This window comes from Xenopus laevis, chromosome 6L, assembly GCF_017654675.1.
Source record: "Xenopus laevis strain J_2021 chromosome 6L, Xenopus_laevis_v10.1, whole genome shotgun sequence".
Lineage (NCBI taxonomy): Eukaryota > Metazoa > Chordata > Amphibia > Anura > Pipidae > Xenopus > Xenopus laevis.
In genome coordinates, this window is record NC_054381.1 from 62,982,301 (window position 1) to 63,007,767 (window position 25,467).

The window sequence follows — 25,467 nt, forward strand, 5'->3', positions numbered from 1 at the left end:
TATTATTATGTTGTTTATTTAACGCAGTCGTTTATAATTGGGACTGCAATAATGATGATACAATACATGAAATAATGATGATACAATATATGATGATACAATATGATAAAAAAAAATACTGTACAACATGGACACTGGTTTCTCAAGCAAGAGCTGGGATGAAGTACTGCAGGGAGACATCTTCATGTAATAAAATAAAGTGAACCATCCGTTTATGAACAATATCTGTAAGAAAAGTTAAACTAACTTTAAACTATCATAAAAGTGGCACTGCAGAATTCTCATCAGGCAGGAAAAGTGGACTATTGGTTATAAATATTATCAAACAATACAACAAACAGGATAAAACGTTCAATAAATTAAAATAAAACTTATGGGTAAATGCCCAATGTGAGTGCAAATTAAACACTCAGTTCCTCATGAGATATTTACCTTAATGATTGTAAGTGCTAATAGGATTAGACCAGTAGTTTCATAACCATGAATAATACAAAATGAAAACGAATTGCAATTTGTCTTAAAATACCACTTTCTACATCATACTAAAATGAATTTAAAGGTGAACAGCCCCTTTAGACTGGTATGCTCTGACTGCAGGATCTCCTAATCTCGGGGTGCCTAGACCGACAGGTATATTTTAAACCGGCAATTCCAAAAAAGTCTTAAAATTTCAAGGCACGTCTAATTATGGAGTTATTTTTCAGAGATGGGCATTGTCTATTTTCAAAATTTGCTCTCAGAGAAATGCAATAAAGTGTAATTTCTCATTGGAGTGTAGCAACTGAGGTGGTAGGCCATTATACAATAACGTCACTAAAAGAAGACACCATATCAGTAGTGTTTTCACTACACTCTAAACCATTTCCTGTTTTCATAGCTGTACAGCTACTGGTGGTTTTTTTTTTTTTAACAAATGAAATCATTAGTATCAATACAAAGTGGTTATACCACCACACAGGCATAATGATAGAACAGACCATAAACAATGACAAAAACAAACTTACTGCATATAGCTTTTGTAGGATTGACCTGCTGTCCTGCAAGGAACTGCAACAGTTTTCGAATGTCTATTCTTGCCTCTGCCATTGTATCTTTTTCCTGGGTACTATTTTGGGAGGCATCATCTGAAACTTAAGGGGAAAATTAAATAAGAAAAGCAACTCCAATGTGCTAGAGAACATATAGGGAAGGGATCCAATATCCAGAACATGTTGTCTAGAAAACTCAAAAATAGAGGAATGCCAACTAAGTACCATTTGGCAAAACAGTCCTGCAGATTTTTTCTTTAAAGGCATCATGCTCCACATTATGGAATTATCCCTTATCCAGAGCCCAAAGAATTTTGGCTTACTGTTGACAGATATATACAAGGGCTAAACTTGATGGACAGATGCCTTGTTTCAACCTAATTAATGGAGTGTAAGATATAAAGTGAGAATAACCATACAACATAGTTCTGGTAATCTTAAAACCATACCCCAAGGAGGATTTCCCAGATCTTTGAAATGAGTTGAAACAGAAACCAAGTCTGTTTCTATCTTCAGGTTCATTTCTCCATTTCTATTGGCTTCAATCACCTTTGGATGAGAAATAAAAAGACAAAGTTCAACAGAAGACAAAATGTTCATAGTTTATAGAGGAAATGATGATAAGGTGCTAAACCCAAATCTATTTTTTTTTTTTTTTTTTTTAATAATGAAGCAAAATATAATTCTAAAAAAAAAAACATTCAAATATACAGACATGAAAAAATTTTTTAAGTTAAAGGACCCCTTTAACATGCATACTGCTGGAAATTATAATTAATTGTGTAATAGGGTAAAATGTTAATGTCTAATGTAAATGTTTTAAGGGCACCTGTTGGGAAAAAAATGTTATCCACAACCAAAGGTGCAGGCTAATAGAGCCCACATTCCGGTTGGGGATAACGGTGTTTTTTTTTTCTTTTAAAAATGCCCCCCACCTGCGCTAGGCTACCAGTACCGGGAGGGAGCTTCGGGTGCGAGCAGCCATGTCCAGTCACTCGCATGCACATAACGCGCATGTGACGTCAGGCGCATAATGAGCTTTTCATTAAGCACATGCGAGTAATAGGAAAAGGAAATGGCTGCTCTATTAGCCCGCACCTTTGGTTGGGAATAACATTTTTACCCAACAGGTGCCCTTTAAGTAATGGTTAATACATATATTTAGTTTGGTCACTAGGGGGTGCTAGAGGATAACAGTTGTGACAGAAAGTCCCTAGTGGGTGGAGATTAGTAAGTTATTTAAGGGAGGCTTTCAGTAAGTGACTTTTAGAGATGCATCATGGGAAGCAAGATAAGCAGCAGGTTCTGCAGTAGAAGAGTCATCTCTTGAAAGAATTACTGAGTTTAGGTAGTGTGAGGTCTAATGGTATAATAGTAAGCTCTAGGAAGTGTAAGATAGCTAGGTAACTAGCATAGGCAGCTGTGGCCCCAACTAGGAGTTAGAGGGCATAGTGTTCCCAGAGGGAAACCCACCAGCCAGGGCTTAAGAGGAGAGGCTGATCTGGATTGAGCCGGCCAGGGCCCATGAGGGGTGCCTTCGAGTGCGAGTCCTCCCTGGCAGTGTGCAGTTACAGGAAGAGTCATATGTGTAAAGTTGGGAGATTGAGCCCTGTGAATACGATGCTGTTCCATTGATTTATTTTATTTACACTTATTATCTGCATTTAAACACAGAGGACCTCCATATTGCTTGCTGGGAACAATATCTATCTACATATTTAACAGAACTGCAAAAATGACTGAAAGTCACTAAGGGCATTATTTAAGTTGTCTTTGGAGAAATCATGTGCACAGGCATTTGTTGTTGGTACATCAACAGATGATAAGGTGAGGCCTCTTTTTACCTCCTGTGGGATCAATTGTTCAGACAATCAGAACAACAGAACATGCCAATGAAAGGCTAGGAAAATACAGCACAATACCTGTATGTTTGGCATTGAATTTTAATTATCTCTAGCTCCATAATGTAATTCTGTGTATTGTATCCTGCAATCAGTGCTCTATGAATAGGAAGAATTTAACTATCCTTGAGTAGCAACTTGCATGCCAACATGCAAGAGTTAAGAAATAGTTAAGAACCACTGAGTGCATAACAGTTAAATTATTAACATGTAGTATGATTATTATTATTCCTTTATGTCAATTAAAGCATTGGAGCAAAATGGTTTAACAATGCTTCTCAAACACAGGAGTGAAATAAATTTTATGAATGAGATGTCTTCTTAGACACGCTAGTAGGGATGGGCAAATTTTTTCGCCTCGTTTCGCTAAAAAAAATTACGCCCATAGACTTGTATGGAGGCGTGCGTCAAAAAAATAAAAAAAAAGACACGCTTCAAAACAATATCGCCGTGCGACAACATTTTTTTGACGCCCATAGACTTTAATGGGCGTCTGCGACATTTCACAGCGGCAAATTTTTGGCGAAACGGGTCAATCCCTACACGCTAGGCCTTATTTTGAGGAAATATGTTTGCTGATATGAAACTTTACAATGTTCAGAAAAAGCTCTAAGTAAATGTACAATATTTTGGTACAGAAAACACTGCATTCATTCTACATTTTTCATTTAAACCATAAAACTCAGATTTTTAAGGTAGAAAACACAAAACCCTTCTAAACTAAAACACGAAAAAATATATACATACAACTTACTATAAAATTGCTTAAGTTCTTCATTCTTTCAACAACATTTTTCATTGTTTTTAATGCAGGCAAATAAATGCTTACCTAAAGAAAAAAAAAATATATATATAATGACGCAAATGCATAGCTGGAGTTAATTTGGACAAAGAAAAAGTATGGTTTATTAACATCAAGAACAAAGGTTAGAGTATCACAAATACAAATGCCAGGGATCATTTTAAGAATCCGGTGCCCAACATACATAGTATTCTCCACTTACGTAGCATGAATTTTATAGGCACAATACAAGTAAAGGTGGCCATACACTATAATTCCGCTCGTTTGGAAAGCTCGACAAATGAGCGGTTCTTGACCCGATATGCCCACTAACTGCTGGGCGTTATCGGATGAATCCAAATGTTCGGCCCTGGGGCCGAATGATCGGATTACGATACTACGAATGGGCTCCGACGGGTCACAGGACCGCATCAACTAGCCGATGCGGTCCTGGATCGTACAAAAAAAAAATCAAACTTGACCGATCGATATCTGGCCGATTTCTGGCCTGATATCGATCAGTTGGACCCGTCGGGAGCCCCCACACATGGGCAGATAAGGACCTATATCAGCAGCTTTAATCTGCCTGTGTATGGCCACCTTAATACAATATAAAATCACTAAAAGGTAAATATAATGATCAAAATCCCAGGGTAAAAAGCATGAAAAAACTGCAGGAGAACTGCAGCAGAAAGGCTGCCAATGTGGATCAAGATGGCTTAAAGGGAGAGAAAAGACTAAACACAATAAGGAGTGCAGGAAAATTAATTAGTCACTGGTTCCTTTCAAAAGATCCAATTATTTTGGAAAACCACAAAGTATAGCAGTAACTTTACCCAAAAATCATCACTCTGATCTCAAGACCAAGTCTGCTATGCATGCGCAATAGGTATTCTTTTGTTTCGGTGCATGCACACATCATAATGTTTTGTGAGTACTCTTTCATCCCTTTGAGTGCATGATACAGGTGGGGAAAGTTTGTATTTACATACACAGATGAACAGAAAGGATACGCTTGGTGAGGCGATTCGGGTTAAGATGGAGGACAGAATTGGTTCCTGAAAGGGAAACCTACACCATGGAATTACTGCATTTACAATAAGGTATTTTCAAAAACAAAGTTAGCGATCTGGGAGAGGGGAATGAGACTATTTAAATGGTGCATGAAGTAGAAGACAGCTTTCCTTGCCCTTTAATGATAATGTCTGTCTGTCACTAGGTGTTTGCTTTTGGTCCTTTGGCAGGCATTGCATTGCAAGTGGAGTCTTTATTTTTCCTGGTGATACTAAATTGTGCAGAATTATGGGTTCCACACAGGATGTTTTCTGTTTTGCAGAGAGACGTGACTTAATTGGACAACTCGGCAGCATATTGGCCAACGAGGTTCAATGTTGATAAAAGCAGTGTTGTACAGAATTTACAAAATAGTGTGTTGGGGGCCTCCTTCCTTGAGGGGATTTTTGTGGAATCTGTGTAAATCAAGGTCAGTGTCAGTCAGTAGCTAGTAAAGCACGTAAAGTAAAGTCTTGCATAAAAAGGGCATTAACTTGAGGGTTGAAAACATTTTGCCTATTTACAGGTTCCTTATAACGCCTCAACTTTTTGTTTGCAGTGTATTGCAACTGTGTTTTGATACAATTTTACTTTTAACCAAGTTTCATACAGCACATAAATGGTAGTGACAGACAGATAACATGCATCTCTTGTGCACAAAAAACCAACATTTTTTAACATCTCATACATATGTGAAATACATACATCAAACTCGGGGACACTTGGTTCTTTAAAATCATTCCAGAGTCTTCTTGGAATAACACTTACAGGGATGTCATGTGTAACAATACGACTGCTGCTTGATAAAGAAGGCTGTTATAGAGAAAAGTAGTGCACAAATTACTTTTTGATAGTATGCAGAAATCAATAAAATGCCAAAATTCCATTAAAAAGGCATTCAAAAAGCAATATAGCATTTTCATAACACAGGAATCCGTTAATCTGTTTATATGCTTGCACAATCATTTCCTAGAAATGGAATATTGTTTTTCTGTTTACGCTCATGTAAAGCAACCAACCACCAATATTATATTGACGATGCTTATTCTAAAGAAAAGTTAATTACAGTCTTAGGATGTTGCCATAGTCTAAACCAGGTACTTCATATTAAAGGAACAGTAACACCAAAAAAAATTATTTTTTAGAGTAATGAAAATATCATGTACTGTTGCCCTGCACTGGTAAAACTGATCTGTTTGCTTCAGAAACACTACTATAGTTCATATAAACAAGCTGCTGTGTAGCAAGTATTTTAATCAGTTATTACAGACCTAGCATATTCTACAGCACTTTACAGAGTTGCTCTGTATGATATGTTCTTGTTGCCTTTTCACTAATCAAAAGTCAAAGTGTATTTTTATGAAAAGTTGTCCTTCTAAGTTAAAGGAACAGTAACGTCAAAAAATAAGTGTTTTAAAGTGCACCTACCTTATTGCAAGATAGATTCTCTTCAGAAATCTAACAGAATCTCTTAAAGGAACAGTAACACCAAAAAATGTAAGTGTTTTAAAAGTAATGAAAATATAATGCAGTGTTGCCCTGCACTGGTAAAACTGTTATGTTTGCTTAAGAAACACTACTATATTTTATATAAATAAGCTGCTGTGTAGCAATGGGGGCAGCCATTCAAAGGAGAAAAGGCTTAGGTTACCCAGCGGATAGCAAATAAGCTCTGTCTAATGGTGTTAGCTGTTATCCATTAGTTAACCTGTGACATATAGCCGTTTTTCAATTTCCACCATTGCCACAGCAGTTTGTTTATATGAACTATTGTAGTGTTTCTGAAGCAAACAGATCAGTTTTACCAGTGCAGGGCTACAGTACATGATATTTTCATTACTTTAAAACACTTACATTTTTTGGTGTTACTGTTCCTTTAAGAGATTCTGTTTTCTGAAGAGAATCTATCTTGTAATAAGGTAGGTTCAGTGTTAACTCGTTTCTGAATGTCTCTCACTCATCAGAGCAGACTGTGTGGCTGGTAACTGCTTTGCTTTCCGCAGCACTGGATTTGGGGGCTCCAGAGGCTATAGATTGTAAGTTGTCAGGAGAAAGAAAGAGGCTGTTTTTATGTTCTTCTGCTTAGGAAAGACTTGGGAGATGTTTCTAATTGTTTTCCTTAGCAGACGAACATCAGAGCAGCCTCTTTCACTCTCCTGACAACTTCCTTGACTACTTGTGATCAGACTGGTCAGAAACTAACCAGCAGGTGGCGCTGTTGGAACAAAATTAATTCATATTAAAGGAAAACTATAGCCCCAAAATGAACACTTAAGCAACAGATAGTTTATATCAAATTGAATGACATATTAAAGAATCTTACCAAACTGGAATATATATTTACATAAATATTGCCCTTTTACATCTCTTGCCTTGAACCACCATTTCGTGACTCTATCTGTGCTGCCTCAGAGATCACCTGACCAGAAATACTACAACACTAACTGTAACAGGAAGAAGTGAGGAAGCAAAAGGCAGAACTCTCTAATTGGCTCATGTGACCTTACATGTGGTTTGTATGTGTGCACAGTGAATCTTGCGATCTCAGGGGGCGGCCCTTATTTTTTAAAATGGCAATTTTCTATTTATGATTACCCAATGGCACATACTACTAAAAAAGTATATTATTATGATAATGGTTCATTTACATGAAGCAGGGTTTTGCACATGAGCTGTTTTACTCAGTATCTTTTAATAGAGACCTACATTGTTTGGGGGGGTATAGTTTTCCTTTAATAGTACATTTATCCTTTAATATCTTGGAATAAAAAAATTAATTAATAAATAATGAATGAAGTGCTTAAAATAGCACTCATCAATTTTACATTCACTTATTTTGAAGGTTTACCTAAACTGGGGAAAGCAGTATGGGCATAGTTTATTCACAAATGAGTCAATGTGTAACTGAACTGCTGTACTTTTAAATGCTGATACTTGCAAATACAATGGCCTACGCCAGATCATGCTGCTTAACAAAATAACTATAGTTAAAGTACAATATTCCATTATCTGAAAGAATTGTATACATAACTTATAATTATAAAAGTTTCTCTGCTTTAATGAGCCTCATGAAAACACTTCTGTTATTTTTAGTTGGTTGAGTGGGAGTAAGTTTCTGAACTATAAAAGTTACCTAGAAATAATAAATCACTTGAAACAGTGAATGCATCAAAAGGTTGGCTTGTTTCTTTACCATTGTCTCTCTTTTGTGATCCACTACCTTTCCCCCTTTTCTAAGTTTAACTTGTTCAAATAATCTCAGTGACCTACCATGTCCCTTGAATCATATCACCATGATTTTAATCTTTTATTTTCTCCTTAAACATTTTAAGCCACTTCCTATCGCTGCATCTCTTTACATTATTTCTTTTAAATATATATATATATATATATATATATATATATATATATATACACACACACTGTATATATATATATATATATATATATATATATATATATATATATATATATATATATATATTTATTTATTGTTTTGAAAGGTAGCTGTTGCAAAACTATCTATATGCCTACATTCTACCTGTTAACAGCTCCTAAACCTAAAACAGAGAGTACTAAACATGTGTTTCATATCAGGGGCTGGCTTGGTTAAAGCACATATACATTACTGCCAACCTCTGCACCTGCTTTTGCTGTATTGCTCTAGGAAAACGTAGTTGCGCCCTCTTACCTCAGGGCTCAGAAAATATACGTTTTTCAGAACCCCAAAGAAAGAAGCTATGTATTGCTATGTAACAGAAGGCAACCAACTGAATGAGATCAGAAAAATAACAGGATGAAAACAAGGGTAGGGAAAGAAACTGAGTTGTGAGCTCTTTGTAAAAAGAAATGTTCTCAAAAACTGATAAATAAGTAATTAGGAGGGGGTGAAATCGTTCGTTGCACTCTCCCGACCTACAATTAAACATTCAGATTAAATAAAGTAGTAATAAGAAGAAATCAGACAATGTTGTGGCCATGAATTGACAGACCACAATCATACAAAATTATGTCCATCAAATACTAGCGACAGTCACCCATTGATAATCTCAGATAGGCAATACATGCAGACATATTATTGTTAGCCGATAGTAATCTTCTAACCTGTCCAATCAACTAAGTGACCGATCGCAATGATACGAGAAATGTCAAGACAATTGACACACAGTCACAAAATCGTACGAAACGTATTCTTTGTGTCTATGGCCAGATTTACCGTATAGCTGAATGGAAAAGGCTCTCTGCCTCCTGACCAAGCTGCCTGCTGGACATAATTCAAGATAGTACTGCTTTCATGAGTTTTTAATACCAATTAAGGTGTGTGCTAACACACACTTAATTTACAGATTACAACACATTGTTTCTAGAACCACAAAGATTGACAATGCTATATCTACATAGAACTGCTTTAGGACTTGCTCCCTGCTGCCTACAATTTCAGCCTTTCTTTATCTTCTTCACTCTCCACATGCACATTCTTAAAGCAGCTCTTCATTTACTTATTATTTGAAAGAAAGGGGTGGGGAATTACCGTTCTTTATAAAATGCCTTCAGTATCTGCTTCTTATTTTATCCTCATTTATACCTGCATGCCTGAATGTACCAGTGTGAGACAACAATGACAATCTTTTATTGTCATTATGTCCTAGCAGGTATGATGATCCAGGACTCAACTAAGAGGTACAAAATTGCTGCATTTAGAAGAGCTGATAATGGGGCAGTGTGCAAAACAAGAGGTTTTGCATCTGGTTTTTTTGTAACCTACAACACTCTTAGTAAAAGACCCCTCTGATGTCACGCCAGTCATAATGACAGACGCACAGATACAATTTAAATAAGGTATGTATCCAAGCAGGTGTATTAGTGAGTGAGAGGTGAAGGAGTAGCCTTACATTTTACAGAGGGGGGGGGGGATCAGCTTGAAGGACATTTTACTTACAAACATGTGTCTTCCCAGACAAAATGCAATGCTGCCAATATACAATTAAAATTTTCTTACCAACTCAAGAGCCACTGTCAGACATGGACAATGCTTGTTTGTCAGTTTTATTTTCACAGATTTGGAATTCTGAGCGGTTTTTAATGCTCTGGAAAGATTTTCAGGTATAAGCTCCAAGAAAATTTCATTCTGCTCTACACAAACTCCTTCCATCTGATACTCATCAAAGAAATTGCCCTGAAATTTAAACATGTTAAGTTTAAGTTAACAAAAAGCTCAAGCTTTCCTTGTCTAATATTACATTTAGTTACATAATGTACTAGAAACCATTCAGTGTGACAAATATGCGGCAATAGGTGAAATTCAGAAAGGCAAATACTCTTTCATATTAGTGTATGTATTAACATTGAATATATTATACACTAGATATTTGGAGGGTCATCTGTGAAAGGACCAGAAATTTAAGCTGTGTAACTACTTACATGTTAATATTATTTACCTTGGGCTTAAAAACTCCCTGCTTTTTCACTAGAGCTCCTGAGTAAATGCAACAGTCTTACTACTAAGTCACATTGTAAGCTGAGGGACATGATTTTAAATGCACTTCAGACTTAGAATGCTAATATGAAGTCTAAGACTCACGTATAATGAGGGGCCTTTATGTGGCAGGTGAGCTTGCATAATTTGGCCAAAGTGCGGTACTAACAAATAGTTTTTTTAACAGTTATTTTAAAAGGTAAACTGTGAGCTGGCAATCTTTCTCCTGGAAAAACATATAGAGCATTTTTATTTATTGGCCATCAGCCATCCACCTAATGTCATGAATTTTCAGAACGATTGAGATCTCCATGGGCGACTAAAAGGGTATTCCTTTTATAGAGAATGAGGAAGAACTGGTTGCTGAATAAAAATAAAGTGGTACCTTTGCATGAACTGTGCTGTAGAAAAGCTAAAAGAAACGGAGGGTCATATAAGCTTGGCAGCCAACATAAAGCCCTAAATGGATAAACCCAGGCTTGATTGATACATGCATATTATGTAAGCAGCGTAAAAAGCTGAAGTTTGAATGCAGGAATGAGAATACTTCATTCTACAAAGCCAAACATATTTAAAAAAATTGGTTCTAGGCCAGGGGCACACAAAGAATATGATCTCTACTTATTTTCTGCACACTGAGAGAAGTGGATCCGCTCCATACCCCTCTCTCTGCAGCTTCTGTTTGTATGCAGGCACACACGGGAAAGATCAGCGTGAAAATCATGGCTTTCACGTACTTTGGCTGATCTCCACTCCTCTGTGAGTGACTGCATGCAAGCGAAAGTTTCACTTTTCAGTGCAGAGTAATGGAGATGGGGCACGGAGCGAGTCCGATTCTCTCAGCCAGCAAGCAGCAGAGCCTACAGTCTGTGTGCCCGCAGCCTAAGAGGGCCTTTTTTTGACCAGACATCATAGGTTTTTGATAATTACATGTATTACCAAAGTGGATTACCTGGCTAAGCTCACACCACATACTGACTCCTCCATTGGCTACCTTGTCAGTTAGGATAAAGTAGAGATTGCTACTGGTAAGCCTGAGTGTACATGTCTTTGTCAGCTTGGTTATTGTGTTTATGACACCTGCAGAAAAGAATTTAAGGAAAAAGAGAAAAATTCAAAAAACAACACTGAAACACAAATACCGTATAATGAAGTGAAGTTATACGGTAGGGGTACAATAAATCTAGTCTAGTTTTTTTTTAACCTGAAAATTTTTTTGACCAAAACTCTTATCTTTTTTTTATAAACAACCCCCTTATTTTAAATCTCTGCAGAATATGTTGCCGCTCTAAATTTATAGATTATTAACATGTAAAGTATTCGCTCTGAGTGCATTCAACACCAATAGGATTTTGGGTTGAGGTCTAATCCAACAATGGTGTATGACAGGACCTGAAAGGTACCAATATTTAAAAACCTTTCAGCTGCTTTCCTAAACTCTATGTAATGATCCCCTCACAGCTGATCCCCTCTGGTAACATTCTGCACAGAACAAAGCAGCCCCCTTATTAGTGATGAGCGAAGTTGTCGCCTATACAGTGGTGTGAAAAACTATTTGCCCCCTTCCTGATTTCTTATTCTTTTGCATGTTTGTCACACTTAAATGCTTCTGCTCATCAAAAACCGTTAACTATTAGTCAAAGATAACATAATTGAACACAAAATTCAGTTTTTAAATGAAGGTTTACGTTATTAAGTGAGAAAAAAAACTCCAAATCTACATGGGCCTGTGTGAAAAAGTGATTGCCCCCCTTGTTAAAAAATAACTTAACTGTGGTTTATCACACCTGAGTTCAATTTCAAAGGTTATAAAGCCATTTCTAAAGCTTTGGGACTCCAGCGAACCACAGTGAGAGCCATTATCCACAAATGGCAAAAACATGGAACAGTGGTGAACCTTCCCAGGAGTGGCCGGCCGACCAAAATTACCCCAAGAGCGCAGAGACAACTCATCCGAGAGGCCACAAAAGACCCCAGGACAACATCTAGAGAACTGCAGGCCTCACTTGCCTCAATTAAGGTCAGTGTTCACGACTCCACCATAAGAAAGAGACTGGGCAAAAACGGCCTGCATGGCGGATTTCCAAGGCGCAAACCACTTTTAAGCAAAAAGAACATTAAGGCTCGTCTCAATTTTGCTAAAAAAACATCTCAATGATTGCCAAGACTTTTGGGAAAATACCTTGTGGACCGACGAGACAAAAGTTGAACTTTTTGGAAGGTGCGCGTCCCGTTACATCTGGCGTAAAAGTAACACAGCATTTCAGAAAAAGAACATCATACCAACAGTAAAATATGGTGGTGGTAGTGTGATGGTCTGGGGTTGTTTTGCTGCTTCAGGACCTGGAAGACTTGCTGTGATAGATGGAACCATGAATTCTACTGTCTACCAAAAAATCCTGAAGGAGAATGTCCGGCCATCTGTTCGTCAACTCAAGCTGAAGCGATCTTGGGTGCTGCAGCAGGACAATGACCCAAAACACACCAGCAAATCCACCTCTGAATGGCTGAAGAAAAACAAAATGAAGACTTTGGAGTGGCCTAGTCAAAGTCCTGACCTGAATCCTATTGAGATGTTGTGGCATGACCTTAAAAAGGCGGTTCATGCTAGAAAACCCTCAAATAAAGCTGAATTACAACAATTCTGCAAAGATGAGTGGGCCAAAATTCCTCCAGAGCGCTGTAAAAGACTCGTTGCAAGCTATCGCAAACGCTTGATTGCAGTTATTGCTGCTAAGGGTGGCCCAACCAGTTATTAGGTTCAGGGGGCAATTACTTTTTCACACAGGTTTGGATTTCTTTTCTCCATAAATAATAAAAACCCTCATTTAAAAACTGCATTTTGTGTTTACTTGTGTTATCTTTGACTAATAGTTAAATGTGTTTGATGATCAGAAACATTTTGTGTGACAAACATGCAAAAGAATAAGAAATCAGGAAGGGGGCAAATAGTTTTTCACACCACTGTAGACTTCCATGCATTTTGTCGAAGTGAAACAGGTTAGATTCGCCCATCACTAACCCCATCCCTCTCCCATCATTTATAGTAAGTCACAGATGTAGGGCTGAAGGTCCTAAGACCACTCAGCACATATATACAGTTAAAGGAGAAGGAAAGTCTGTTTGCATTTGGGGGTGCCAAATGTTAGGCACCACCAAGTGATGGTATTGACTCACCTGAAACTCCGGGCTGGTGCTCCTATCGGCAGAAAACTGCACTGGCCCCAGGTTATACCAGTGAGCACCACAGAGAGATCTTCTTCCTGCTTTTTCTTTCTTCAGCAGTTTGCGCAAGTGCAGTAGAACGAAAAAGCCGAACTTTAACAAAAAATTTGGCTATTTCGTTCTACTGCGCATGCGTTTGCCCAGGGAAATTTGAAGAAAGAAGGAGCAGGAAGAAGATATCTCTGTGGTAGAGTCCTGCAGCGGGTCAGGTACCTGTGGGTTACCCGCAAAAGCCTGCGGTTACCTTGCGGGTTGAGGGTAGAAGTTCTGGGTGCGTGTAAAGACGCGGGTCTGCAGGTTGGGACGCGGGTCTTCACAATAACGATATTTACTCCTTTTTTCTGGTCACGGCTACTTCTGATGACATCACTTCCGGTTTACAACAGCACTTCCTGTTTTACTCCTTTTTTTCTGATCACGTCTACTTCTGATGATGTCACTTCCGGTTTACAATGACAGCACTTCCTGATTCTTGATGGTCAGCGGGTTGCAGATAAGGTACTTGCGGGTGGGGTCGGGTAGCGGTTCTAAGCAGGTAAGAATGCGGGTCCGGGTTACGGATTGCCGGTTCCCAAAAAATGGATCTGCGCAGGACTCTACTCTGTGGTGTTTGCTGGAAAAACCCCAGGCCGGTGCAGTTTTCTGCCGATAGGAGCACCGACTCGAGGTTTCAGGTAAGTAAATAAAACCACTTGGGGGTGCCCCCTCAAGTGCAAACAGACTTAGTTTCCTTCTCCTTTAAGGAAGCGGAAACTACAACTTTAATTATTTAAGCTACTCTCGTCCTTTCGGGGTAGATAAATCAATAACAATTAAAATTCCCCTATATAATAAACCCTGGCTAACAAAGCAGTCAAAACAAAGTGTGAAGACAGGGGGCTGTATACCGGTATTCTATCTTCCTGACAAAGTCAGTGTCAGACACTGGTCCTAGAGGCATGACCCAAAAAAACACTTTATAGAAAAGACATTCACTTTTTTGCAACTGTCTTTGCAACTAAACGTGTTTCACGGCTGCATACACATCCAAAGCTGTAAGTGCGCTACAATGAAATAGGAATACGCACGAGTAAAGTGGTTCAGGCAGCTGACGTCCACTATCTTAGAGCGGAACCTCATGACGAACACCGATGTTCTACTGAGTTCTATAAAGAGATCTACGAATACATCGTCATTAAAGTCTCAGTAGGAAGTACACGCTGCGATGCACTACCACATTCGCACAGTTTCCCACAGCAGGAAGTTTGCGCTCCCAGCCCGCCCAATACGTCATTTAGCCCCACCCCTTTGCTCTAACTCTGCCCACTGACGTGATTTTATCGCCGTTGGACATAATAATGCTTTACTGTACTACAGTCTTCACCAGTGTTTGTTATATATATATATATATATTTGCCATTAAATACAAATGGATATTGTAATGCACCCGGGTTAAAGGTTGCCGCTGTTATATAAAGCTGGGTGAGGAGTCTGCGGCCCTGCGCGTCATTGGAGCGTTCGGTTGCTATGGCGACCTGGTAGTTGTTTCTGTGACTTGCTTCAGATTTTCACTTGGTGCTTTGTTTGGAGCTAGCGAGAGAGTTGCTTACTGCTGCCGTTTGAAAAAAGCGCAAGGTGTGTAGTTGCTACTTAATATAACTATAGTCGTTTTTTAATCGTACATTTACATGCATTCAATTAGTATTCCTGAAGGATAGCTACTCTGCTACTCGGTATCATTTAGATGTAGTGAAAATAGTCTCTCTGTCGTAGTATGATGGATTTAATACTATGGGCAGTGGATTTAATACAATAAAGCCCTGAGATCAGGGCAGCCATCAAAGCAGTACAACAGCAGGGGCATAATTATTGCCAGGGCAATGGAAAAGAAATATGTGTACTTTTATAGGCAATAGAACCCCCAATATCTTCTCACTTGTATAGGGCCTGCATGGGAAGCAACTTAAAGTAATTACGCTCTTATACTTTAAATTACACAATGCTGAGAGTGAACATGATTTCCTAACTGGCCTCGAACCCCCAAATCCTTCGGGAACGATTCGGCCGAATACCGAACTGAATCCAAATCCGAATTTGCATATGCAAATTAGGGGTGGGAAATGTTTTTTTTACTTGTTTTCTTACAAAAAGTCATGCGATTTCCCTCCCCACCCCTAATTTGCATATGCAAATTATGATTCATATTCAGTTCGGCCTGGTAGAAGGATTCGGCTGAATCTTGCTGAAAATGGCCAAATTATGGCCGAAACCTGGATTTGTTGATTTGTTGCATCCCTAGTAAATATCCCCTTTAATTAAGTCTTCCTTTCCATTAACCCAGTTCAGTAAGTTTTAGGTGGTGTTGGTGACTGGTTGACTTAGGAAGTCAGATCTTTTGACCTTTTTAGTACCAGAACGCTGGGGACCTGGGGTGTGTTCTGGATAAAGGAGCCTTCCATAATTTGGATCTCCATAAAAAACAAATCAACCCAATAGAATTGTTTTGCTTCCAACAAGGCACTGTTTAATATTATAGAGAAAAAGAAAATCATTTTTACAATGTAAATTATTTGCTGAAAATGGAGCCTTCCCATGATGTCAGAGCTTTCTGGATAATGAGTTTCGCGATAATGGATCCTACACCTCTACCCAAAGAAATGCATTGCTAATGCACTGCCATTATTTAAAAAGAGATCCTGTTTTGCCAAGTTATCATGCCAGTTAGCATTTACAGTATGGTACAAAAGCTTTTGTAGGGTATATATGGGATAAGGTATTACATTACAAATAACAATTTTGTGTGGAAGAATAACTATAATTTTTTGTTTGAGTGGCAAAAAACCCCCCAAAAAAATATATAAAAACAATGGAATTCAGCTACTCAAAACGAGTCTGGGAAATTTGTAAGTGCTTTGATAAAAGATAAAAATGTTTTACAAAATTGCAGGATGTCAGGAAAACATTAATACATGCGAAAAATTTTTACTGCTGGGAAAATGCCCTTAAAACAGGAAATTACCAACACTTGTCCCGCATTTGTTAAATCTAATTCTGTGAGTGTCAGCATCGTTTTATGTGGTATAGATCTTGTCATGTAAATTTCTTTGCTTAAAAATAGGAGGTAAGCAAAAACCAATACCTTGAGGTGGTAATGGATGTACTTAAAGGAAAACTATACCCCCCAAACAATGTAGGTCTCTATTAAAAGATACTGAGTAAAACAGCTCATATGTAAAACCCTGCTTCATGTAAATGAACCATTATCATAATAATATAATTTTTTAGTAGTATGTGCCATTGGGTAATCATAAATAGAAAATTGCCATTTTAAAAAATAAGGGCCGCCCCCTGAGATCGTACAATTCACTGTGCACACATACAAACCACATGTAAGGTCACATGAGCCAATTAACAGACAGAGTTCTGCCTTTTGCTTCCTCACTTCTTCCTGTTACAGTTAGTGTTGTAGTATTTCTGGTCAGGTGATCTCTGAGGCAGCACAGATAGAGTCACGAAATGGTGGTTCAAGGCAAGAGATGTAAAAGGGCAATATTTATGTAAATATATATTCCAGTTTGGTAAGATTCTTTAATATGTCATTCAATTTGATATAAACTATCTGTTGCTTAAGTATTCATTTTGGGGGTATAGTTTTCCTTTAAGTATTTAATATAGAACCACACAGAAAGTTAGGGATTTAGGGATAACTATATGTGTGAAAAGTAAAGGTTTATATTATCGTCTTAAAAATAGCTACAGTTTTTTGTGTTCTTAAACTGTTCTTCTGTGTTGGACAGTCATTAAATTAACATTCATCTATTTTTTTACATTTCCAAGCAAAATCCAGTATGAAAGAATTGTTAAAAGAAACTTCTGGTCCTCCAACCCGATATGCTACTTGCGGTAAGTTGCATTTTTTTAAACTTCCACTGTGCACTTAGTTACTACATTAGAAGATTATCAAAAAAAAAAATGTCCACAATATCTGGCAGGTTGTGGCTATCCCATCAGCTGGCAGGTTGTGGCTATCCCATCAGCTGGCAGGTTGTGGCTATCCCATCAGCTGGCAGGTTGTGGCTATCCCATCAGCTGGCAGGTTGTGGCTATCCCATCAGCTGGCAGGTTGTGGCTATCCCATCAGCTGGCAGGTTGTGGCTATCCCATCAGCTGGCAGGTTGTGGCTATCCCATCAGCTGGCAGGTTGTGGCTATCCCATCAGCTGGAAGAAACCAGCAGTTAGTTTACCACAGGTTTTCTAAAGAAATTCTTAAGACTTCCTAAGCAGTCTTAAGAATTGTTTGTGTGGTAAGCACACCTTATTGAAGAATGTGGCAAGCACACACACACACAGACTCTTTCCCCATGCACTAAATGGTATAGAATGTCAGCCATATGCATTGAAACAATCTTCTTCCCTATTTATAGAATTATGCCTGTTTCCAACAATGGGGTTTGACACTCTAAATCCAAACATGTTAACCAAGCAGAATAAGCTTTATTGCAATTTACAATTAAACCAAACGTTGTTTCGTTCATACTTTTGGAATCACAGTTAGCAAACAGGTGCTATTTTGTGGAAGTTGTCAATAAGCCCAGCTTGTCATCTTCCTCAAGTATGTGCCAGAAAGAGGGACTTATACTGTACATGCTCTCCAGCACAGGCTACGTGACATTACAGGCAGTGAGGAGGGAAGGGGAATATGACAAGTGGAAGGGAAGTGCAGTATGTGAAATGATTGCTATGCCAGTATCCCAAAAGCTGGCAAAGCAATATAAGATTGACACTTGTGAATTTCGCCCAGATATGGATGTTGGGAATAACTGGAAATAAACAATTTGGGTATAATTTAAAAAGGGTTTTTACAGGGCCTCATTTAAATCTGTTCCATCGTTTGTACTGCAACACTGCATTGCCAATTTTTTGTAAATATAATTATGCAGTATTGTTTTTTTAATAAAATAGGCTATGATATGAGTATTGACTCATGGAAATTCCGGAATGCTGCCCCACAGACTACACATAACACTTCAGAATTGTAGAAACCAAGTTCACAAAGCCCACATCCTTTACAGTGCCTTTAAAATCAGAGCTACACTTTCTGTATAAACTACAGGGGCCTAATTTATGAGGCATGGGGCAAAAAAAGTGCCTTGCTCCATGGGATGTATTCTTAGCCGTGCTGGGGGGCTGTATATGGACTTCTGCTTGACTCCCTCTAGCTTGCACTTCCTTCAGATTCCCAAGATAAGAAACTCCGGCCCCCTGTGTTTACTGCATAAAGTACAATGCATCTTTGTAACCAAGTCACAGCCTGCCCTGAAATGTAACCAAATGCTTTGTGCTCTTCGGCTGTAGCACTTGAGTCTGTTGATCTTCTAAATGAGCTCAGATCTCTTTTACTAACACTGGACATAGTTGCCCTTGTGAAGTAATTTGCAGTGACCAGTTACAGATTTCTGTCTGAAGAAGGCTGATAAAATCTAATGGTAGATTGGTTTTAAAATTACCTTTCTGCTTCTGTTTACAGGGAAAATAATTCCTGTATTCAATAGAAAAAATGGATACTGCTTTTCCATGCAAAAACATTTCTATAATGATTTTTTTCTCACTACTCTGAAATTGACATTGTAATCTGGCAGTCATTTTTAATAACATATTTAATGTACAGTACATAAGGTATATTTTATTTATAGAGCAAGCAAGTCCTATTGCCATTCTGTGTTTTCTGACAAACAAAACAGGCAATTCCTGAGAGGCACTTTGTTTAGTTGCCTGTATCTTTTATAATGAGATGGAAACCAATTAGCGTGGAACTATTACTGCTTAACAAAGTTGAACCCACATAAACCTTTCTTGTTTAATTTGACAGATTAGAATTATGAAATTGTTGGTGGGCGGTAGTAAACTTGACCTGCATGTGTTAGACAGAAAAACTATAATGGACAATTGTCTCTGATGATAGGAAAAACAAATGATGCTTGTGTCACTGTGAACCCCAAATGCCAAATCTTGCAAAATATGTTTACATAATTGTTGACTCAGCAAATATTTATTCTCCCCTGGACTGTGCCTAATATGTAGAATGAATCTTTCATTGATGTATACTCAGAAAATAAAACTTTCGCTGATGTACAGTATATCCAGTAAATAAAAATGCAAGTATGACAGTTGTAATCTCTGCACCTTTCATACTCTTGTATTCTTATTTTAAGATTAACCATAAAGAATACATAAAGTAAAATTCTATAAACTATATGTCATTTTGCTGTAATTGATATAACATTTCCATTTGTATGCTTTCTACTTGCAGAATGGTTTTACCACGCGCCAATGAACCAAGCAGATAAGTCAGCCAGAGCTGCTCCCCTTCCTCCCACATCTCAAGTTCCAGGTTTGAGTGATCTTGCAGAACCTCATAATGAGTCTTTTAATCAGAGTCGCAAAAAGTGGATTAAGGAGACTGACTCGGATTATGTCAAACTGGCCAAACAAGGAGGTCGACCAGGTAAAAACAGAACAAAACATGTTACACTGATTTAAAGAAAGATGAGTACATTTCTAAGATGACAGAAGCTGATATTACTATTCTGTTCTGCAATTACAGCACATGTTGAATTTACAGAAACACATGCTGTAGACCTAATGGCTTCTGTAAAAAGTCTTCTATTGTCAAGGATTTGAGGCAGGGCAGAGCCAGACAATTTCCAAAAAAAGCCGGACAATGGTTCTGGCTAAAAGAGATGGGGATGACCACTTCATATATGTAGTGTTTATCCATAAAGACTCATATATTTCAAAGCCAGTAGGTTGGTGTACAGTATTGAGCAGTACAGGTATGGGACCTGTTATGCAGATTGCTTAGGGCCTGGGGTATTCCAGATAATGTCTCTTTCTGTAATTTGGATATTCCTATCTTAAGTCTACTAGAAAATCATGTAAAAATGAAACAAACCAAAAAGGCTGGTTTTGCTTCCAATAGTTTGGATTAAGTACCAGGTACTAATTTATTATTACAGAGAAAAAGGAAATAATTTTGAAAAATTTGATTATTTCATTATAATGAAATCTATAGGAGACGGGCATTCAGTAATTCAGAGCTTTCTATATAACGGGTTTCCGGATAACGGATCCCATACCTGTACTGAGTTTTCTAAACAGCTGGCAGACTTCATATATTACATTATACAATACATACATTACATTTTTATATCTAACTGACATGGGAAATTTGTGAATTTTTAACTGTATGTATTCCTAAGAACTCGATTGGTTTTTTTTTTAAGCTTTTAGCTTTTCAAACAAAATTTATTATTAAAGACTTTATGTTTATTAAAGATGCATTTAACGTTTACGTATCAAACTGATGGAACAGACAGGTATATGTAAATTCTCTTGCAAAGATGTGCATGATTGTATATTACAGGCTCGGGAAGGGGGTGAAGTAACATCTTTTTCTTAGAAAGGGGGACGTAATAATAAAACAGTACCTTGTACTTGATCCTAACTAAGCTGCATAATTCCATATTGGTGTTAAACAATCCTATTAGATCTTTTATTGATTAAGAGTTTTATTACATGTAAAGAAGGAAAGGTAGAACTCATGTTTACATTATCATGAATGGCAATTTGATTGGAGCATGCAAGTGGCAGTGTGCAGCTCTTAGAATCAATGCAAGTTTGTAATCTTTCCATATCGCTACAAGGTTTCCTTACCCATGGCCGATGCAACTTGAGTTCCGGCCCTTCTTTCACACCTGCTTGCGTAGGTAAACGGATTAGTATCTCCTTACCTGCCTCAATATAACTTTCTTTCTGTGCCAAAAAGTATTGAGCATATGCACGAAAGAATGGAGCTCCCTTGGGAAATGATGTAGGCACAATACAAAATGGTGCCTGCTAATTTTATGAGAGGAGGAAATATCAGGTGCAGGAGTAGAGGGTAACAAATATAGCTATTAGGGATAGCACAATGAGCACTTTCCATCATACAAAATACATTTATATTGCTTTAGTTATCATAACTAAAAAAAAGCAAATCAGTGAAAAATGAAGAAGTTTAAAAAGGACATTATTGGAAATTGCAATGGCTTTCTGCATAACAGGATTCTGGATATTAGATACCTTTATAAGCATGAATAATATTTAATAAGTAAGAAACAGGAAGTTGCCTTTGTTCTGCATGGTAAGCAAGTCATACTAAAGAAGATTAAGGAAATGCATTGTTTTTGGTTATGCATTGTTTTGTAATATATATAATCTTTCCCTCAGAGTATTAAACTCATTTCTAAGTCACCAAAGAGATTTATTGAGATTTGATTTTATGCAGAGAATTGGATACTGAGCCAGAATTCATAAACAGTATTTCTTTATCAGAAACGAGTTATTGAGATCCCTTTAAAAAAAAAAAAAATGTATTGCTGACTGATCTGCCTAGCTTGTGAACATTGTATATAACATTTCAAATTCTTAAATTGGTGGTTCACCTCTAAGTTAACGTTTCGTATGTTATAGAATGCCCTATTCCTAGCAACTTTGCAATTGGTCTTCATTTAATTTTAGGCCTCTTACACATATTTAAATTTCTCATTCAAGCTACTGCCTAGTTGTTAAGGTAAACAAGTCAATTGCAGTCAGATTGTTACAATTGCTGCTGAACAAAAAAAAAAAACTTTAAAACCAATTGCAAATTGTCTCAGAATATCAGTGTCTATGTCATACTAAAAATTAACTTAAAGGTGAACAACCCCTTTAAAGGGCATTTTTAAGGTTTAATACTACAATGTATGTATGTTGAAGCAATATTCAGTTGTTCATTTTATTTTACTTTGTTTTAAAACTGCTTGTGTTTCTATTCTGTAATTCACCAGTAATACAGGTATGGGATCCGTTATCTGGAAACCAGTTATCCAGAAGCTCCAAATTACGGCATTGCTGTCTCCCATAGACACTATTTCATCTAAATAATCCTAATTTAAAAAAAAAAAATCCCTTTTCTCTGTAATAATCTTACAGTACCTTGTACTTGATCCAAACTAAGTTTTAATTAATCCATATTGGAAGCAAAGCCAGCCTGATGGGTTTATTAAATATTTAAATGATTTTCTAGTAGACTAGTATGAAGATTCAAATTACAGAAAAATCCATTATCTGGAAAATTCTGGGGTTTTCTGTGGAAAGGGCTTTTTGTAATGTTGAATATCGTTCTTTAAGATAATTTAAAAAGTAACTCTTAAAAAAGCAAATAGGATTGTTATGCAATCAACATGAATATAATTTAGCTTAGTTACCATCAAGTACTGTCTTATTATACAGAGAACATGCAAATCATTCTACACTGAAGATTTGTTTCTTTAAATACACACTGTGGCAATGGAAGTGTTGAATTTCAGAGCATTTTGGATTCTGGAAAATAGATCATATTTGTCTTAATAGTTTTGGTCTTGATATGGGTCTCGGCAAAAACATTTGTCAAAAGCCTTAAAATGATGATGTATTGTATTTTATGTGTGCCTATTTTACAATCTCCCAGGCAAATGTTTTACTGATTTTGTTTCTACTGATTAATATCTTTCTGTTCATTTCCTCTCTTGTTCATTGTCCAGTCTGTCCTTCATATCCTGGTTTCAAATAGATAGGATTATATCCTAATCCAGACAAAATGCAATAATTACTTTTGCTGCATTTTATAGTCATGTTGACAGGGTATGACAAATCTTGATTGGGTTGTTGGAAATGATTGCAAACAGAAAAAAAGTCTATTATTAACATACTTGAAAATGCACTAGATAGGTTTTAGGTTGCGAGATTTAAATTTTTGGGGATTTTTAAAAACCACACTAAAAATCTTGGTGTATTTTTCGCTGTCATGTGAACCTCACTTTATGAGGAAAAGTCAAAATCACATATTTACCATGATTTTCCTGAAATATGGCAACATCCCACACAGTTTCAATACCATGCTGGAGAACAGGAGAACAAAAAAAGAAACAATTAAAACAACAATACTCTGGGAGGAATGTAGTAAATGTTATTGAACTAAACCTAGTAACTGATAACAACTAATCTGTTTGACAGGATCGCTTACTTATATTTTAAGGTTCGGGGCAGTTACCTCATTCCTCTTGTCTCTTTGGCACTTATCTCTTAATCTTTAATGCAATTATACTTTGTATTTATGATTGAAATTACCTCCTATTTGTTCAATTAATTTATTGTTCTGCTGTACAGTGTTGCATACGTAAGTAGCGCTATATAAATAATATGCATACATACAAAGCAACACCTTATTTTATGCTATGGGTTTCTAGACTTGGTGCAAAATAAGTGTTAAACACTTTTAATGCTATATATATTACTTTTAATGACATTTTATTATACTATAATATCCAGATATGTAAGTAATATTTGTTCTGTAATTTGTTTTTCAGACTTGTTGAAACAAATTGAAAATACAACAAAGAAGTCATCTTCAGTATGCCACGCCCTTCCAGAATGGTATACACATATGACTGAAAATTCACCAGCTGAACAGAGAGAGTAAGTTTTACTTGCTATATCGACTAGTGATGTGTGGGTCGTCTAGAAACCTGTGGGTCAGGCAGGTTTGAGCTGACATCCACATACATATGCTCTATAGGCGGATTTGGGCGTGGGTCTATAAATATTGGTGACTCACTAGGTCAGGTTGGAAGTGGCAACCCGCACATTACTAATATCAACATGCAATATTCGTTGCTTATTCTTTTCCTTATTGGAGTGCTTTGGTCCAATGCCAAAAATATATTTTTAATACTACTACCTCCCCATGAACTTGCAGTGCCTTTTTTTAGTGCAGTACTTTTCAGGGATTGACATTTCAGAGGGGCTGTAGCTAAACTCACCCATAGGACAGAACAGTGTTGTACTACTGAAATCTCCTGAACACATGCTAATGAATTTGCAAATTGATCTGCTTTTATAAATGGAACATGTCAGTAAAGTATTTGCTATGTGCTAAACACAGTGGGCACATTTAGGGGCAGATTTATCAAGGGTCGAATTTCGAAGTAAAAAATACTTCGAAATTCGACCATCGAATTGAAATACTTTGAATATCGAATTCGAACTTTTTTCATCTAATTTGGGTATTTTGCGGTTGAAGTAAAATCGTTCAATCGAAACGATTTTATCGTATGATCGAATGATTTTACTTCGACTTCAAAAAACTTAGAAAAATGCTGTAGAAGGTCCCCATAGGCTATCGAATATCGAATTCGAAATGTTTTCATCTAATTTGGGTATTCTGTGGTTGAAGTAAAATCATTCAATCGAACGATTAAATCCTTCGGATCGAACGATTCGAATGATTTTATTGCACAATCGAACGATTTTACTTCGTCTTCCAAGAACGTAGAAAAATGCTGTAGAAGGTCCCCATAGGCTAACGTAGCACTTCGGCAGGTTTAATTTGGTGAAGTATTGAAGTCGAAGTTTTTTTAAAGAGACAGTACTTCGATTATCGAATGGTCGAATATTCAAACTATTTTACTTCGAATCGAATTCAAATTCGAAGTCGTAGTATCCTATTTTCGATGGTCGAAGTATCAAAAAAATTACTTCGAATTTCGAATTTTTTTACTTCGAAAATTCCCTCGAATTCACTTCGACCCTTGATAAATCTGCCCCATACTAGAGAATTGTGTTTTTCTCGCTAACAAAATAATTTGCAGCTACAGAACATCGCCTATTTACTAAATGACGAGCAACACACTTCTCGAATTACCTTGTCGCTGGCGAACTTCCGCTGTGTTTCGCCAGGCAAATTTTCACTCAGACAAACATCATAAATCTGATAAGTGTGAACATTTTAATTCATTACCCTTTTCGCCAAAATCTATTTTGCCGGGTTCTGACTGGCGAATTAATACAATAAAGCTACATCCTCAACATTAGTTTTGTCAGTGAAATCATATCCTGTATTCCCAAAAAGCCATAAGCAAAAGTCAAAACACTGGCATTTTTTTCATATTTAAAGTAGGATTATG

At 37.1% G+C, this 25,467-nt stretch overlaps 2 protein-coding genes across 5 annotated transcripts in view; one reads left to right on the plus strand and one right to left on the minus strand.

Annotated features, from left to right (window-relative positions):
* Nucleotides 1-14,691, minus strand: hus1.L (HUS1 checkpoint clamp component L homeolog). 2 transcript variants are annotated; one of them, NM_001089095.1, is given in 8 exon segments: nt 1-225; nt 1,005-1,130; nt 1,478-1,577; nt 3,684-3,758; nt 5,469-5,576; nt 9,763-9,939; nt 11,192-11,319; nt 14,532-14,691. In NM_001089095.1, coding segments are annotated over 8 exon segments (849 nt in total). In that variant the 5' UTR covers nt 14,584-14,691; the 3' UTR covers nt 1-142.
* Nucleotides 13,906-25,467, plus strand: part of c7orf57.L (chromosome 7 open reading frame 57 L homeolog) — an 18,180-nt gene continuing 6,618 nt past the window's right edge. Inside the window, exons 1-4 of one of the 3 annotated variants that reach the window (XM_018266757.2) lie at nt 13,906-13,962; nt 17,281-17,346; nt 19,755-19,949; nt 23,872-23,980. In XM_018266757.2, the coding sequence (XP_018122246.1) occupies nt 17,292-17,346; nt 19,755-19,949; nt 23,872-23,980 (359 nt within the window). In that variant the 5' untranslated portion in view covers nt 13,906-13,962; nt 17,281-17,291. The other 2 variants (XM_018266758.2, XM_018266756.2) reach the window with 2 other exon arrangements.

Bases quoted from the DNA above. Each gene is read 5' to 3' on its own strand.
- hus1.L (XM_018266342.2), bottom strand. From the start codon at position 11,212: ATGTGGTGTGAGCTTAGCCAG. The intron at 3,759-5,468 runs GTATGTATTTCA...TTTTTTCTTTAG, and splicing joins CAAGTGTCCCCGAGTTTGAT to GTAAGCATTTATTTGCCTGC. The intron at 1,131-1,477 runs GTATGGTTTTAA...TTTCCCCTTAAG, and splicing joins TCTGGGAAATCCTCCTTGGG to TTTCAGATGATGCCTCCCAA.